Source organism: Aotus nancymaae, unplaced genomic scaffold, assembly GCF_030222135.1.
Source record: "Aotus nancymaae isolate 86718 unplaced genomic scaffold, 86718_ANA_hifiasm-v0.15.2.pri h1tg000059l, whole genome shotgun sequence".
Taxonomy (NCBI): Eukaryota; Metazoa; Chordata; class Mammalia; order Primates; family Aotidae; genus Aotus; species Aotus nancymaae.
The window spans coordinates 44,903,526-44,921,169 of NW_026988473.1; the positions used below are offsets into that span (position 1 = coordinate 44,903,526).

Below are 17,644 nucleotides of genomic sequence, written 5' to 3' on the forward strand. Positions count from 1 at the left end.
ATTCTAACAGAGCAAGAGCTGGTCTGCTCAGCTTCCAAGCCAGGCATCAGTGAACCAAGTGGTCAGACCTGGCAATAAAGCAGGGAACAGATGGAGAAGTAGAAGCACCAGATCAGTAGTTTCACCCTAGATACGGTCAGAATGAAGAAATACCAGAATGGATCCAAATATACAGCCCAAAGTCCAGGGAAGTAGGCTCCAAGCAAGCCCAGAGAGATTTTCCCAGGCCCTCCTGACCTAAAGCATCAAAGATACCCTGCCTCTTTGCTGCCTCATAGAAAACACTGATGACTAGTTCCAAATCCAGCTGGTTTTCATTCACAGTCCAACTTAACACCTCCTTTTCAGCCTTTTTAATTGAACCTGGCACTTCCAGGCAAGTGGGCACAAAAATGGCATAAAAAGCAGCAGCCAGCACCTGTACCCCTGCTCAGAAGTTGTTCCAGGTCTCCCTCCCCACCACTAACTCCAATATTTCTTGCTCTTCACTCCCTCGACTTCTTTGCCCATTTTGGTCCTTGTGTCCCATGGGTCCCTCTGGACTTGAGGATTGATCACCACCTGCCCCTGCATGTGACTGTCAGCACTGCTCATCAGTTTCAAGTGCCTGCCCCAGCATCCCAGCCTGTGGCTCTTTCTTCCCTTTGTCTCTGTCAAAACATGGAGAGTGGCCCTTGAGAACCTTCCTGTGGTTGGGTGGAGGGTGATATTACCCAGGAAGAGCTCACTGGCGTGGGGTCTTGTAGGAGGATTGGGGGTGAGGCAGGACCAGCATGCGAGTCAGGCCAGAAGGGTCAAACAGTCAAACACTCAGGAAGAAGAGAAAGCATACCCTGGGCTCGGCAGAGAGGCTGAATTTGGAGAGGAGCCGATATGGAAAGAGATTTGTTATTTGTGGTAGGCTTTTATTTGGTGGTGGGAAAAGAATGGCAAATATGTAACACAATATTTCTGTAACTATAAATAACCATAAATACCTTTCATAATGAAAACCTTATGGAATCTGCTTTACTGGAAGGTTTTTAAAATAGCAAAGGGCAAGGGAGGGAAATAACATGTATTTAACCCACACTGTGTGCTAAGCACCTTCCAAATGCCTCTGCTTAGTCCTCTCACTTTTCTTCTGGGGGAAGTTTCTCAATTTATAGAGGAGGAAAACAAGGCTGAGAGAGGTTCAGGAACTTAACCAAGGCTCCATGGTGAACCACAGTTTGAAAGTAGATCTGTCAGGCTCCAAAGCCCTCTCTCTTTCTGGAATTAAGCACAAGCTTGCCTAGAGGCAGGGGCTAGACTATATGACCTTTCCAGGTTCTTCTCTGTTGTCAGGATTTCTAGAATTGGAGTATTCCTGGCAGGTGCCTCAATTCTTTCAAGATAGTAAGGATCCATCAGACGCACTGTGAACAATAACTCAACAGAGATTGAGGGTGGTGGGAGCGATACTGAAAGTGTAATTAGGAGATGCTGGGCTCTGCCACCATCTTGCTCTATGACCTTGGATAAGTTTCTCCCCACTCTGGGCTCAAGTTTTCACATCTGGAAAATGCAGAATTGGCTTAGGTGCTTGGGAAGCCTCAGCCCAGCTCTGACAGTTTTGTTTCACAGACTCTGGAGTTGACTTTGGTGGTTTGAGTAGGATGTTTCCCAATAAAGTCCACATCAGTAGCTTCCCCAAGCCTGGCTCAGCCCCTCTTACCCAGCTTTCCCACAAGGGTCCACACAGGCACCCCTCCCCACAGCCCAGCCTGCACTGACCTGTACCTCCCGTGTCAGGGCCAGCTCCAGCAGCTGGCCAAAGTGCTGGCCCAGCGTGCTCAGGGTCTCACTCACACAGGCCTTCATTGACTTCAGGACATGCTCATTCTCAACCTGAAGGCACCTGAAGGGAAGAAACCATGAGGTGGGTCACTGGAAAGGGCAGGTGGTCAGCCCAGAAACATTGCAGGGGCCAGAACTGGACCTGCTCCAAGTCTGGTGTGGGGTGAAAGTATCCTAGAGGGAGGGACATCCACAACTGGGAGTCAGAGACTATCCCACATCTGGCTCGCCCCCTGGTCTCTTAGTATGCAGAAAAGTCCTGGCCTGAGATGAGAACTACCATCCACATCACCAGGAAGAAAGGCCATCAGAGTGTGGAAAATCTATACCTCTGGGCTTCTCCCTAGAGAATCTGCCATCATTGCAGCCAGGCTCTATCTTCTCAGTAACGTTGGGGTGGATGTGGAGGGGCAAGAAGCTTCAAGGAGAGGTGCCAAGTGCCAGGTAATGCTAGTGAGCTCTATAAATGTGGATGGCAATGCCTGTGGCCCTTTAAGAAACGGCTGCCTAGAGTGTGCAGAGAACCTTGAGAATTTTCTTTCCAGACAAGAAAAACAGAGGGAGATCAGGTTCAAATTTACCCCTGTAGCCTGACAATGCTCCACCCAGGAAAGCAAAAGACCCTAGGGAGCTTAGGGGATGCCAAGACCCAGGTTTTATCTTCAGGACACAGGCGCTGGGAGGGGTGAACAAAAATGGGTGTGTATACACGTGAGGCTGAGTGTGTGGACATAGCTAAGTATAAACATATGTATGTTTATGTGTGTGAAATATGGAGGAGAGAGTGTGAGTGTATTTCTGTGCTGGTCCGAGCATATGTTTATATATCTGTGTATGAGAAAGTGAGTGTCTGTGGGCATTGAAGTCTATGTGTATGTGTGTAAGGGTGTGAGTATCTGTTTTCACCTTGCCTTGACTCTTGCCTTGACTTTGGAGATCAGTGGGTCTTCCCAAAGCTTTGGGAACTTTTTCCTTGTTACCAACTCCTAGAAAATTCTCTTTATTCCTATGCCCAGGCCTTTCCTCTGCCTTTTACCTTATCCCTAGGACCTGAACATGGGGCAGAAAAAAAAAGAATCTCAAGAGAATCTTTTAAGATTTCTGATAAAAATCAGAAAAAGCAAACTCTGAAACCACCACCAGGCCTCCCATTCCATTTTCCCTCTGGGAGAAGATACCAGCCCCTTCTACCAGAGGTCAGGCAGGCAGACCCTGGAAGATCCAGGTTCCAGATTTACCTCTCTGTGACTGCCGAGAGCTCTGAGCATTTCTCCATTAGCAGCTTCTCAATCTGTAGAAGAACAAGTCAATTTTATTCAACTCAATAAGCATTGATTGAGGACCAACTGCTGTGCTGAGTACTCGGGGGCATTAAAAATGAAGAATCAAGTAATGTGACTTGGGAAACAGGCACTTAAACTATAACAGAATGTGATATGGATGGCAAAAGAGATCACTGTCTGCTGCTTTGGGAGTATAAGAAAATGAAACTGAGCAATTATTTATGCTGAGGAAGCTGAGAAGCTTCAGGGAAGAAGGAGTATTTAAGCTGGGCTTTCAAGAATGAAGAGAAGTTTTAATGTCTGCAAAGCAGAGGAAGAAAAACTTCAAGGCAAGGGGTAAAGCACTAAGGTGAAATGAGAATGACAAAAGAAAGAAATAATAAGGGAGATTTTTAATGGTTCACTTTGGGCTTTGAGAAGAAGATTCAAAGACATGGGCTGTAAAATCAGAAAAGCTTAGATTGAACCTTACTTATCACCATTTGCTCCATAACTTTAAACAAACTATTTGGTCTCTCAGAACTTCTGTTTCCTCATCTACAAAATAATGGTAATACTAACATATTTTTAATTAATTGCTTTAAGTGTTTTGCATATAACAATTCACCTAGTCCTCATAACAAATCTATAACATAAATGCTATTATCATACCTTTTAGAATGAAGGAACTGGGAAACAGAGAAGTTAAATAACTTGCCAATATCCACATAGCAGAGCTGGCATTTCAACCCAAGCAGTCTGACATTAAAGTCAATAAATTTAACCATTGCATAACTTCTCACAGTAGTGGCACCTACCTTGCAGGTTGTGCAGTTTAAATGAGATACATATTTAAAAAATCCAGCAGAATGTCCAGCACATAGTAGGAACTCAGTAAAGGTTCTACCATCTTTCTTCCCTCCTTTATTGGAAGGGGAGAAAGGCCTCTGGAGCAACAAAGATTCAGATACCACATGATTCAAATCCACTCTTCTCTAAAGCATCCTGACTTTCAGTTCCTGCCCACCCCTATCCCAGGGCAGCTGACCTGGCCCATTTCCTGCGAGGAGCTCCTGCTGACAGTACTGTACTCGCTGACCATGGAGCGGGCGTGGCAGGTCAGACGCACGCTCATGCTGTGCACCCGTGCCCAGCGGTCCTGGGCCAGCTTCTGCCCGATCCTGCGCAGCTCTGTGCTGATGACCCAGCCCCGTTTGAGCAGCAGCTGCAGGGGGTCTCCAGGGCTAGGGCCGCCAGCCAGGATGAGATCACCCTGTGCATCCTCTTCCAGGCTGATGGGCTTTGCCTGCAGGACGCACATGCACTCACACTCAGTCATGAGCTTCAGATCCTCCATCCAGCGCTGGACTGAATCCACCTGCATCAGGTGCAGTCTGCAACCAGGAAACAGCACCATGATGACTACTAACACCCCACAATTTCCAAAGGTCTCAATTCTAGACCATCTGATGTTTACTAAGCACCTACTATATGCTTAGCAGTGTTTCTCCCATTCACGAACCTTGATATTCTCAGTCATTTCTCATTCTCTTCATCTTACAGATAACAAATCTGAAGCACCAAGTTTTAAGGGCAGATGACCAGACTAATAAGCAACAGGCAATTAAGTCAAGACCAGCATGGGCAACATAGCAAGAACCCATCTCTTTAAAAAAAGTTAATGGAAATAGCCTAAATATAATAGGTATGCTAAGTGAGCTATGGTATAGCTATGATTATGTAGTATGCACTTATTTAAAATGATTATTTCCAAAAGTTTATAGCAAAGAAAAACGTATGTGCTAATAAAGTAGGGAATGCAGTATGCAAAAATGGCAATGGAAACACACAATTATTACAATAATGTTTGAATGCTACATCTTAATGGGTAATAAAAACTAAAGTCTTTTTCATTTTTTTCAGCTTTTCTCTAATTTCCAAATTTTCTATAGTGAGCATGTATATTACTTTTGTCATGGAACAAAATTAACTTTATTTAGTATAACAGCATGAGAACATAGATTAGTTCCTAACATCTTAATCAAATAAAATGCACTCTAAAATTCACTTAGTCAAGCAAAAGTCAGTAATATCAGATCATTAATAAAGCACTGTACATTCATTGAGTGCCTTATATTTCATATAAGCGCCAGCCACTGTGGGAAAAGCAGAGATGAAGATGTCAAGCTTTTACTCTCAAGGAGCTTTTGATCTGCCTAAAGAATCAAGATAAACTAATGAGAAGTTAAAAGACAATTGTTTTGTGTCAATTAAAAATAAAACTTTAAACAAAACTAAACTAAAAAGACAATAACAAATTTCACCATCATTTCACAACAGAAGACATGCATAGTTAATGACTAAGGTTGAGCTCAAGTTCCTTTGTCTTCGGCTTTTAACAGTCTTCTGGTTAGTCTTTCTGCCAGCTGCTCTTACCTGCGTCAAACATTCTTTACCTGCCACCAACTCATTCATTCATCTACAAATATCATTAGCTACTACATGTCAAATATTGTTCTAAGACCTAGACTGTAGCAGCAAATAATCACTTCTCTAGCGAATGTTACATTCAAGTGAGAGAACAGTCAATTTTCAAAATAAATGAGCAATGTATGTAATATGTTGCAAGTAGCAAGTGCTATGAAGGAAAAGAGAACATGAAATAAGGCTAGAGAGTGTTAGGGGTGGATGGGGAAGTTGACCTCACAATTTAAAATAAAAGGATCAGAGGAGGCTCATTGAGAAAGAGACACTTGAACAAAGACTTGAAGCACAGGAGGAAGGATGCCATGTGGATATCTGGGGCGAACTGCTCCAAGGAGAGAGATCAGCAAGTGCAAAGGCTTTGGGGTCAGAAGTGTCCTGAGATGTGCGAGGAATAGCAAGGTGACCAGAGTAGCGTGGGAAGAGTCAGCTGGGGTAGGAGATGAGTTGAAAGCAATTAGGTGGGGGTGAAGGGAGTAGATCTATAGGGCTGTGTTGGACAACGTGGGGACTTGGCTTTTATTCTGAGTCAATATAGCAAACAAAGGGTACCAATGAGGCCAGCATGGTGGAGCAAATTTACCAAGTAAGGTTTAAATTATAAGGCAGACTCCAGTTATCAAGGTTAGAAAATCATGTCTTCATGTTTACAGTTATTTAATGAAAAGGAGCAGGATTTTCTGAAAGATGTAACCACCTGAGTACAGGCTTTTACATGTAATTTTTAGCTACAATTCTTATAATGTTTATGGTAATTGAACATATGATTTATTTTAGAAAATTGCTTTTAAAAAAAAACCAATGATCTTTCTTTCTCTGCCTCCCTTCATTGAAATAGCTATTACATTGTGTAAAGAATTGAACATATACATATATATACATATGTATGTGAACACATACATGCTTGTATATGTATACACACACAGAGAGAGAAGAGAAACTCATTAAATCTGAAATCACAGCACTCTACTGCCCATCTATCTTTATGAAATCATATTTAATTTTACATTAAGTAGAACCACATCTCATGTACTCTTTGATAGCAGACAACTTTTAATTTTCTGTACTTATTATCACTCCCTTATATTTGCAACTTCCTCCCCCCACCAAACTCAGCTAACTAATTTTAACCTAGTAGGTATCATTTTATATTTTTCTCCACACTTATGCATTTTTACACAGACTTTTATCTAAGTATATATACATTTATAAGGTTTTCTGACCTGTTGCTTGTTTTGTAAATATGACCATAATATATACACATTTTGCTGCATTTTGATTTTCCTATGTAACTTTGAAATTTTTCCAAGTCATCCAGCAGAATCCTGAAACACTCTTTCCAATGTCTGAACGTTAATGCATATTGTGCATATACCACAACTTATTAAACCATTTTCCCACTGCTGGGCATTCACTTTTTGTTTAGCTCCTGACCTCTATAAACCATGCGACATTCAATATCCTCATGCATATGTTCTGACACATCAGAACCTTAATTCTAGGGCATAGATCCCCAGGAATAGAATTGTAATTCAACAGATGTTGCCACATTGACTTTCAAAAGCCCCAATCCTTTACATTCCCCCAAGAACATACTAGGGCTTTCTACATAAATATTGAAATACATTTCTCCCCTGCTTAAATCCTTCAGTTATCCCCCAGACCACCATTCCTGAATAAGTCAAAACTCCTGAGGCTAAGATGAGAGAATTTCCATGATATGGCCCCAGACTCCCTTCCCACACATCTCCCTTGTCCATCTTCCTCCAACTCCTAGCACCCCTGCCACAGACACACTCTATACCTTAGATACATTCAATCTCCCAGTTTCCCAAACACGCCACTCTCTTTCACAATCCTCTGCAGCCTTGAACATGCAGTTCTCCATCAGATTAGAATCCTCTTTTCTTCTTCTCTACGTGGCAAGTTTCTATTCACCCTGCAAGACCTGGCTTTTACATTACTTCCTCTAAAAAACTTCAGCCAGAGTTCATAAGTTCCTCCCCAGGGCCCCTGCATCCTTCAATGGGACACTAATAACATTCTATTGCAATTGGTGTGTGTGAACTCCCCAAGTCCTGTGAGGAACAGTCTCTTGTGCCTAGCTTATTGCCAGTATCTGATACATATCAGTTATTCAGAAAATGTATGCCCATGAATGAGTGGCCAAGTGTCAGACATTTATTGCCATAGGTCTGTACCTATGCAGAGACTTCATATGCCTCCATCACACAGCTACTCAGAAAGTGCCCCAAGATTGAAGTGATGGGAAAGGAGATGTTAAAGATGGAAAAACTGTGATTATTGTGTTCTAGAGACAAAGAAATGGGAGGCAAACTGACCTCAGGGCTTTTAAGAGGCAACAAATGAACAAGTCACTTGCACATTGACTCATTCACCCCATAAGCACTTTACAATGGACATCTGTTGTATTATCCTTCCAGCATTCCTTTCTCTCTCTTCTGTCACTCACAAAGACAAGTTTAATTAGCTACCTCTTTGGATGGCTGCCCAGGTTGCAGCTTTTCTCTCTTCTTTGCTAAAGGCCCCTCTTCTCAATCACAGGGGTGATCCCCTGACCATCTGTGGCCATGTCTGGACTGTGTTAAAATGCCCCTGGAAAGAACTGGTGCTTGATCCAGGGGTGGGCTTCTGAACCAAGCTGCACTAATCCAGTTTCTTGCCCCAAATTGTGAAACTTAGAACCAAGGGTCATACAGACAGGAATTGTTGCACATGGGACGTTTTAACAATGAAAACTTCAGTTGTTCCATGAGAAACTCCAGGATCACTTGGGGAGTGGGGTGACAAGTCCAACAATTAATCTCTATTGCTTACAACCAAAAGAACATTTTCTAAGACACAAGTGCACAAATAACCAAACATAGTTGAGTTGGTGTTCTTAGAGTAAAGGTCTGCTGGGAATTCCAAGAAGAGAACTGTTCCTTTCCATTGACAATCAGGGGCAGGTGCCTGGAGGAGGTGGTCATACCCTGGGTAGGATTTGGATTTGTGGGGGAGCATACTCCAGGGTGGGGCAGTCAAAGGGACAATAAGTAAGTCCCTTGCTCTACAGTTGTACGTTCTGGAAGAGAGGGAACCATGATAAGGAAAGCCAGAAAGGTACACCAAGGCCCTGATTGTGAGAAGCCTTTGGTGCCAGATTAGGGGATGGGCATTGGTATTGAGAGCGCTGAGAAAATGCTGAGGGTGGCAGGGCAGGACAGCAGAGGTGGGGACAGGTGAGATTAGAAAAAAGCCAAATCACAGCACCTGGGACCACCACCTGGCTCAGGAAACCTGTATGCTGGGACTGCTCCCTGAGGAAGAGCTCTGGCACTTTCTGAATGGAAGCAGTCACATCCCTTTACCTCTGGCCTGGAAGGGAAAGAACCAACACAACCCAAGCCATGGTAGAGGCAGGAAAGGAGAACAAGGACATGGGAGGCCTGCTCAGATCCACAACTCAAATTTTTGTCAAGTCTTCCACCCCAATGCATACAGTGTATACTTAGTTCTTGCTTTTAAAGCTATTTAAGAATTAAAAAGTGAGATTTCAGAAGCCGTGTTAATCAAACTCCTAATCGATTTGGCACTCTGCAAGTAGGAGAAGTGGAATGACAGAACTATTGATTTCTTCAAGCCCTGTGTGTTTGTGCCTATAAGTGTCTGTGTTTGTGGATATGAATCCATCTGGGTGCCTGTTTATATTATCTTGATGCCTGTGTCTGTCTGTGTGTCTGTATATCCCTATCTGCGCAAATAGATGACTATATATGTGTTTAAAGACCTCACCTCATATAAATTTGATGATTAAGAATGGGGGTGGAGCTTGAGCATGGGTGCACTTAGTGAATCATTTCCAAAGAAAAGAGTGTAGAAGAGGGAGAAATAAAAAAAATTTACAGCAGAGAAACCTGGCAGATGCTACTTTAACCAAGTGATCAACATTAATTTCACCAAGGATAAGGGCATCTTGCTAGCAGGTATAGGATATGATAAGAAGGGCACTTCAGCCTGTTTTCCAGTCTTGGGTTGTGTTGGTTCTTTCTTTTCCAGGCCAGAGGTAAAGGGGTGTGAGTGTCTCCATTCTCTCCCCAGGACAGGTAGCCTCAGTCTCATTTTAGGAGGTATGGATTCTGTCTTTGGCTAGGATGTCAGACAAAGTATAGATGAGTTCCCAGCCCTGTGGTAAAAGTTTAAGTGTTGGGCAAGTAGCTAAATCCCACAAAAAAATATGATAATAACAATTTTGAAATATTTGAAGCTGATGTCATTAGAACCAGAGAAACTTCTCATACAAGGCATTTTTGCAAATGTTCCTGTCTTCCACTAAGCAATGCTCTGGTTGGGTAGAGCGTGAACCCTTAGCCACTGTTGTCTCAATTCTCAGAGCCTGGCCTGAATGTAAAGGTAACAGTGCTCTGGTGAGGTATGGGTATATATTCTCAAGCTCTTGAGAAGTCTTTGACCCCACATGACACCAATATCAAACACACAATATTCTCAACCAGTTCAACAAGGTTTAAAACATTAAGCAGCATCTCTCAGGAAATCCCTGATAAACTTGATTCAATGAAACACTACTGACACCAACAATGTGCCAGGTCTTGTTCCAGTGATCCCTGCCCTCAGGAAGCTCACATGTGTAGCAGAAGACACAGACATAAGAAAGATAGCCCAACTTCACTCTCATCCTATCATGATGGGTCATGAGGCTTGCTCAAGTGCATCTAAGAGTCCCCAGAGTTCATTTCACATATTTTCTCCCATCACCCCCAAAAAGACTGACTCAACAACTACAAGGTGGAATTGAATGATTTTGACGTCCTTGCTTCCTTAGCAGCCTTACACCGGGCATGACCCTAGCTGCCATGTCCTGCCATGTCTACCCAGCATGGCTGACATTCCTTCCAGTGAATGTCATGCTCTCTGCGCTCTACAAGACATCTCAGGCTGTTACAGTCACCACTTCTTCTCTTACTGCTACCTCTCCTAAGTACCATGGTACCACCACTAGGCATCCCACTGGGTCTCCTAGGCATCATGGAGACTTCTGTTGGTTACCACTGCTCCCACCAGAGCATAAACGCTACAGCTGGGTTACCTGGATTCAAATTCCAGCTCTGCCACTTGCTAACTATGTAACTTTGGGCAAGTTACATAAGCACTTGGTGCTTCAGTTTCCTCACTAGCAAATGGTGAAAGATAATAATAACTAACTCCTGGGCTTTTGGTGATTATTAAGTGAAGTGATTTTATATTTATATATGTGTGTGTGTGTGTATATATACACGTATATATAAATATAACATTCCTGATGAGTAATACTCTGTTAGTCTCTATTAGAGCAGTTCTAATAAAGCCACTGTATCATCAAATCTTTTCTACTTAAAAGTCAAAAACATGAAGAAAATTCTGGAACGATGGCAGTGGTGGCAGCATATTTTTTCAATGTCTTCAAAAGCCACATGAAAACTGATAGAGCAACTGTATGACAACCCCTGCCCCATGGATAATATTTATAATGAAACTAGGTCATAAGTTATCCCCACAAACTTCAAAATACAAGCAAGTGGGGACAAACCACCAACAGCTGTAAGACCTGCTCGATATCATGTATTAGATTGTTTTCATGCTGCTGATACAGACATATCCAAGACTGGGTAATTTATAAGGAAAAGAGGTTTAATGGACTCACGGTTCCACATGGCTAGGGAGGCCTCACAATCATAGCAGAAGGCAAATGGCACGTCTTTCCTGGCAGCAGGCATTATACAATCATCAGTTCTCATGAGACTTACTGACTACCATGAGAACAGTATGGGGGAAACTACCCCATGATTCAATTACCTCTCACTTGGTCCCTCCCACAACACATGAGAATTATCACAGCTACAATTCAAGATGAGATTTGGGTGGGGGCACAGCCAAACCATATCATATTATTTATGAGAAGATGAAGAAAGAAGCAATAAGGTGGCATCTGATGAACATGAGAAAGAAGAACCCAAAATAGCCTCTGGGTATTTACTAGAAAGCACAGCATGGCAATTTGAGAACAGTAGCTGAAACTAGAAGGGGATTTGCCTTTCCAATATAACTGAGTTCAGGGTGTTTTATGAACTCTCAAAACTGACCCACCAGGAATCTGTTCTACAAGAAAGCACCACATTAAGGATAAACTCCTGGGAGTGGAATCCAAATTCAGTGGAACAGGGACAACAGAGGCACAGGAAAGAGATATTCAGATCAATGTGAGGGAAGAAAGTAGGGCTAGGAACGCTGGGAAAGTCAATGTATTTTTGGACCCTATACCAAAACAAAAGAGGTGGAGTTCTATAAAGTTAGAACAGGTTTCCTAAACACTTCCTTCTTCTAAAGGTTCATGAAAATTAATTTCACTTAAAAATGAGCAACAGAAAATTATTGTCGTCTCATTACATGCAGTTATTTTAAAAAGAGAATAAAGAGCAGAATAATATCCCTACAATGAAAAAATGCCCAGAAAACATGTACTCATAGAACACATGGACACAGGGAAGGGAGCATCACACACTAGGGTCTGTTGTGGGGGGGCCAAGGGAGGGACAGCATGAGGGTGGGGAGGTCGGGGAGGGATAACATGGGGAGAAACGCCAGATGTAGGTTATGGGGGGATGGAGGCAGCAAACTACATTGCCATGTGTGTACCTATGCAACAATCCTGCATGATCTGCACAGGTACCCCAGAACCTAAAGTACAATAAAAAAAAATTCATTTTAAATTAAAAAAAAGAAAGAAGAAAAAAATGTACTCATAAAACAGATAAAACTATAACCTACTATTTCAAAAGAAGCTTAACATTGTAAGAAAATTGTAAAAGACATGAAAAAGAAGCATAAATTCTCAGAAAGGAAATGTCCTAACTCAGGAAAGAATTAGAAATAAAGGGGGAAAGTCATTTTAGAGACAAAGGCTAAACAAGAAGAAACACGTAAGATAATGCCTTTAAGAATCAAATGCAAAAATGAAGAAAATTTTGAAAATGAAAAATGAAGAAAGAGATAAAACGCGGCCGGGCATGGTGGCTTACACCTGTAATCCCAGCACTTTGAGAGGCCGAGGCAGGCAAATCATGAGGTAAGGATATCGAGACCATCCTGGCCAATATGGTGAAACCCTGTCTCTACTAAAATACAAAGAATTATCCAGGCGTGGTGGCAGGTGCCTGTAGTCCCAGCTACTTGGGAGGCTGAGGTAGGAGAATCGCTTGAACCCAGGAGGCAGAGGTTGCAGTGAGCCGAGATCATACCACTGCACTCTAGCCTGGCAACAGAGCAAAACTCCGTCTAAAAAAATTTAAAAATAAAAAAGATAAAATGAATTTGAGAGAAAACAACAAATATTAACGTTAGGTAAGAAGATCCAACAAACACACAATGTAAGTTCCTAAGGAAGAAATTCAAAGCACAGAAACGGTAAATACTAAAAACTATTAAATCAGAAAACTTTCAGGTAAGGCAGGGGATTTAAAACTACATATTGAAAGAATATACTACATACATGAAAGCAAACATGCAAGACATACTCTAGTAAGATGGTAAGATTATTGCACAAGTGAAAAGAATGAGAAGGAAGGCAGGGAGAGAGAGAAGAAATTGTTTGTGAGTCTAAAAATAAGTGCAAGTTACCCATAAGACACAGAAAATTATTCTATCATCAGATTCTGAGAGCAATACTTTATACCAGAAAAAGTAGAGTTACATATTTAAAAATACTCAAGGAAATAAAGTGTGAGCCAAGGATTTTATATTCATTCAAAATTACTTTCAAGTGTAAAGTGAGTAGGAACTCTCAGCTCTGATGACTGAAGTGATGTTGGGTAAAAATCCTTCAAGAATAATTAAAAATACAAAATCAGTAAGACCTGGACACTGACTCATATAGAGGATGAATGAGAGAGAGTGATATGAGACCTAGATTTCTCACTTGAACAGCTGAATGGATAGGAGAAATAAATTTGGAAGACAAAATGATGGGTTCAGTTTGTGACATCTCTTCTTTTCAAGAAGTCCAGTCCCGCTTACTGGACTTCCCTCTTATAGAACTTCATTCTAAAAACTTCCAGGCATTCTTAGCATCCATACAGAGTGCATGGCTGACCTACTCTCACAAGTCCCATTCATTCATTCAACAATATTTACTTAGTGCCAAATAGGTGCCAGGAACTGTTCTAGCACTTGGGGTATATTAGTAAGCAAAAGAAACTAACATCCCAGCCCCCGTGGAGAGTACATTATAGCAGGGGAAAACAGACAACAATAATAAATACAATAAATAAAAATGAATATAGTATGTTAAAAGCAGACGATTTCTATTAAAAAGTAGTGATAGAATAAGGGGTATCATGATTGTCATGTGGGAATCAGGGAAGTAATGGCCATTTTAAATAAGCAGTCAGAGCAGGGCTCATTGAGAAGCGAAGATGGAGCAAACACTTCAAGAAGGTGAAAGAATTAGCCATGCTGAAATATGGGTACTGAGCATTGCAGGCAAAGGAAACACTAGCACAAAGACTTTGGGAGGGAGGATGCCTGCTTTGTTTGAAACACAGTATGGAGATAAGTGTGGCTAGAGTAGGGTGAACAACGGAAATATTAGTAGGAGGGAGCTCAGAGAATGGATTAGGCCAGATCATGTAAAGCCATGGAAGCCATTGTAAACACTTTGGGTTTTATTCTGAGTAAACAGAATACTTCCCATGTCCCCCAACAACTCTTGTCACCAGACGTCAGCTGGGTCCATGTAGCCCATACACTTTTCTATAACCCAACAGGAAGACTCTCCCAGTGAGGACCTCATAAAAAAAAACAACATAGATGACTTTAGAATGACTTAACCTCTGCTATGCAGTGAACTATAAACTGTTTACCAAACAGCTAATTAAAGCATAATTATTTATGTAACAAGCTATAAATAATTTACAGCATGGTTAGACTATTGACTTCCCATCCCTCTGCACTAAGGCTCCTATGAAGCCCCAGTCAAATGTGACTAAAGGAAATGTGACTACTCTAATCTTGTTCAAATTTTTCAATGTTTTTGTTGCTCTGCTTCTGATCTGCTTCTGAATACCATGCTGAGCCGCATGCTGAGCTGCATCAGCACAGGCCTTACTGTGCATCTGGGCTTTTATGTAAGTGGCAGGCAATTCTCCATCTCTCCATCCCTGACCACTCTACGTTCACATTTTAAGTATAAATCCTGCACCAGTGTTTGGCACCGAGCAGCTTGCAACAGGCATGTTTCTAACTTGCCACTGACCCATCTGTGCAATACCAGAAACACTGAGGTTTTTTCTCCTTCAATGGGCTCTGCAAAATGCCTCCTGTGCCCACTTACAGTGGAAATGGCCCCTTTTCTTCTGAATTCCTCTGCATTCTCTCCTGTCTCCATGCACTGGTCCTCTGCTCCAAGCTGTAGCGGCAGAAAAAGTTTTCCTATCAATGTTAGTCAGAAATCTCCATTTTCACTCTTCATCCTACCCACTTAACATTTGGTGTTCCATATCATTTCCTGACATGTGTTCTATATTATTTTCTGTTAATTAAACTATTTAGTATAATATGGTAAGAGAGAGAATCCTGTGGTATAACCTCAGGGGTCTTGGGGGAGGCAAAACGAGGCCCAGCAACCCAACTCGAAGCTAATAATGAGAGTAATTGTAACATGGGTATGGATATGGCATTGCCATCACTTTATCATACCCATTTCTCCAGGCTGCGGCCCTCTCTCAATCAGTAGGAGGGTTTAAGGGTAAAGAAGATATTTGACTACTCTAACGAATTATTTTTTAGTGTAGCATAGTTCCAAGCACACTATGAAAGAAACTATCTCTTGAGTACCTTCTGAATACCAGGCACATATCAAGTACTTGCACATACGATACCTAACTAGTATTCAGTGAAATGCTATTTTGTTGCCCTCATCTTACAGAAGAGGGCTCAAAGAGGTTTTTGAAAATAGTCAATGATAGTGCCAGATTTCAGTCCAGTGCCTGACTCCAAAGCCTGTGCTCTCACCACCTCCGCAGTCTGTCCAGCACCCTAATGGAACTTGTTGTTATTTCGGTTTCAGAAAGCCAAGGAACCTGAATTTGGCTCCAGGTAACTGTTTCCACTCCTATGAGCCAATGTGTACATCTGACAACTGCCTTCTCTTTGATGACTCAGAGCCCCATCTTGTTAACTGTCAAACTCCAGCACACTCTCTGATCACTCATTAACTCATGAATTACTTAGTTTTAACTTCTAAAAAGGGCATGTCTGTGTATTTGTACTGCCAGTATATGAATGATGCCAATTATTATGATGATATAAGCCACAAGAACACCTAATTAGGAGCCATCACCTGTACCCTCCTCCCACTCCCACCTCTTGATAGCTGGGTGTCCTTGCACATGACACTTGTCCTCTCCAAGACTGTTTCCTGACCTGCTCATTTCCCCCCTCATTTACAACCACTGTCCCAGCCACCCTGAGCTATTTCAGTCCTGTTACTGTGATGTCCAGCCTCCCAGACTTTGCACATGCTCGTCTCTCTCTTCCACTTCCTTCACCTTGATGACTTCTTTTTTTTTTTTGAGAAGGAGTTTCGCTCTTGTTACCCAGGCTGGAATGCAATGGTGCGATCTCGGCTCACCACAACCTCCGCCTCCTGGGTTCAGGCAATTCTCCTGCCTCAGCCTCCTGAGTAGCTGGGATTATAAGCACGCGCCACCATGCCCAGCTAATTTTTTTGTATTTTTAGTAGAGACGGGGTTTCACCATGTTGACCAGGATGGTCTCGATCTCTTGACCTCGAGATCCACCCGCCTCAGCCTCCCAAAGTGCTGGGATTACAGGTGTGAGCCACTGCGCCCGGCCCCCTTGATGACTTCTAAACATCCTTGAAGTCTTGGTCTAAATGTCTCTTCTAAAGGAGTCCTCTGTGACTCCTCAACAAGTTTATGTCCCATGTGCCCCACGTGTCTGTAGCACCCTGTCTTTCCCCGATCTACACTGGTCTCAATTGTTTAACAATTTTTAAATGTCTGTTTTACCCCCCAGATGAGGCAGGGCAGATCTTGTGTCTGTCTTGTCTTCCCTACATGCCACCATGCTACATGCTATGCCATCTGCAAGGCACTGGACCTGACACACTGACGATGCAGCTGGTGTCTATGTATGGAACTTAATTACATTTAAACCTTTATCAAATGGGAATAACAATAACCTATGCTGCTGTACTGTCTGTCTCATTGGGTTGTGAGGGTGAGGGAGATAAAATTTATAATCTTTATAACAGTACTAATTGAGGATGGGCCCTGTGTCAGCTATCATGTGGATTGATTCACATGTATTATCTCAGTTGGTTCTCACAACGACCCTGTGAGGAGGGTATTCTCATGCTCTTACTTTTACAGATGAGGAAACTGAATCCTGGCAAGGCCAGGTAACATATCTGAGATCACACAGATCGCAAATGGCAAAGTTGGGCTCTGAACCCAGCTCATCAGTGTCTAAACTGTATGTTCTTAAGTGTTGCGGTAGACTGCTTTAGGCTGGGCTCTGTTCCAACATCATGTGCAGTACTGTCAGGTAAAAATTATAAATGTGTTCTCATACACACACATCCAGCTATTCCTATCATTTGTCACGAATTCTCAAGGCAGTAACATGGGATTCAATGTATATACTAAAAATGGTTTAGTTTTGTTTTTTCTATTCTGTTCTTCTCCCTACTTTAATATTTTCACTTGCCAAAGTGGCATTTAGGAGAATTCACAGATGTAATATCTTCATTACCATCCTGATACCTCCATATGGTTCTATGAAATGCAGGTGAGAGTATAGAAATCACCACTAGAGGGTTTCCAAGAGCCAGTCTCTCCACCATCTGCAAGGCTCCAGAACTCTCCATCAGCCTCCAGCCACCAATTGGATACCTTGCCTCCACCATGCCCTGCCTCCACTCCCAAGTCTCAGGCTCCTATGGAGGATTCTCTATTCTCAGTTAAAGGCAGACTCAGGAACAAAAGATCCTTCACCTGGGGCTG

At 42.3% G+C, this 17,644-nt stretch overlaps 1 protein-coding gene across 4 annotated transcripts in view; it reads right to left on the minus strand.

The window, feature by feature from the left end:
• Window positions 1-17,644, minus strand: part of INSC (INSC spindle orientation adaptor protein) — a 129,722-nt gene that overhangs the window by 64,193 nt on the left and 47,885 nt on the right. For 2 of the 4 annotated variants that reach the window (XM_012456587.2, XM_012456586.2), the window contains exons 3-5: window positions 4,129-4,474; window positions 3,057-3,109; window positions 1,756-1,879 (exon numbers count right to left, since the gene is read on the minus strand). In XM_012456587.2, coding sequence (XP_012312010.2) covers window positions 1,756-1,879; window positions 3,057-3,109; window positions 4,129-4,474 — 523 coding nt within the window. Of the gene's footprint in view, window positions 1-1,755; window positions 1,880-3,056; window positions 3,110-3,898; window positions 4,028-4,128; window positions 4,475-14,949; window positions 15,025-17,644 lie in introns of all 4 variants that reach the window. The other 2 variants (XM_064365140.1, XM_064365141.1) reach the window with 2 other exon arrangements.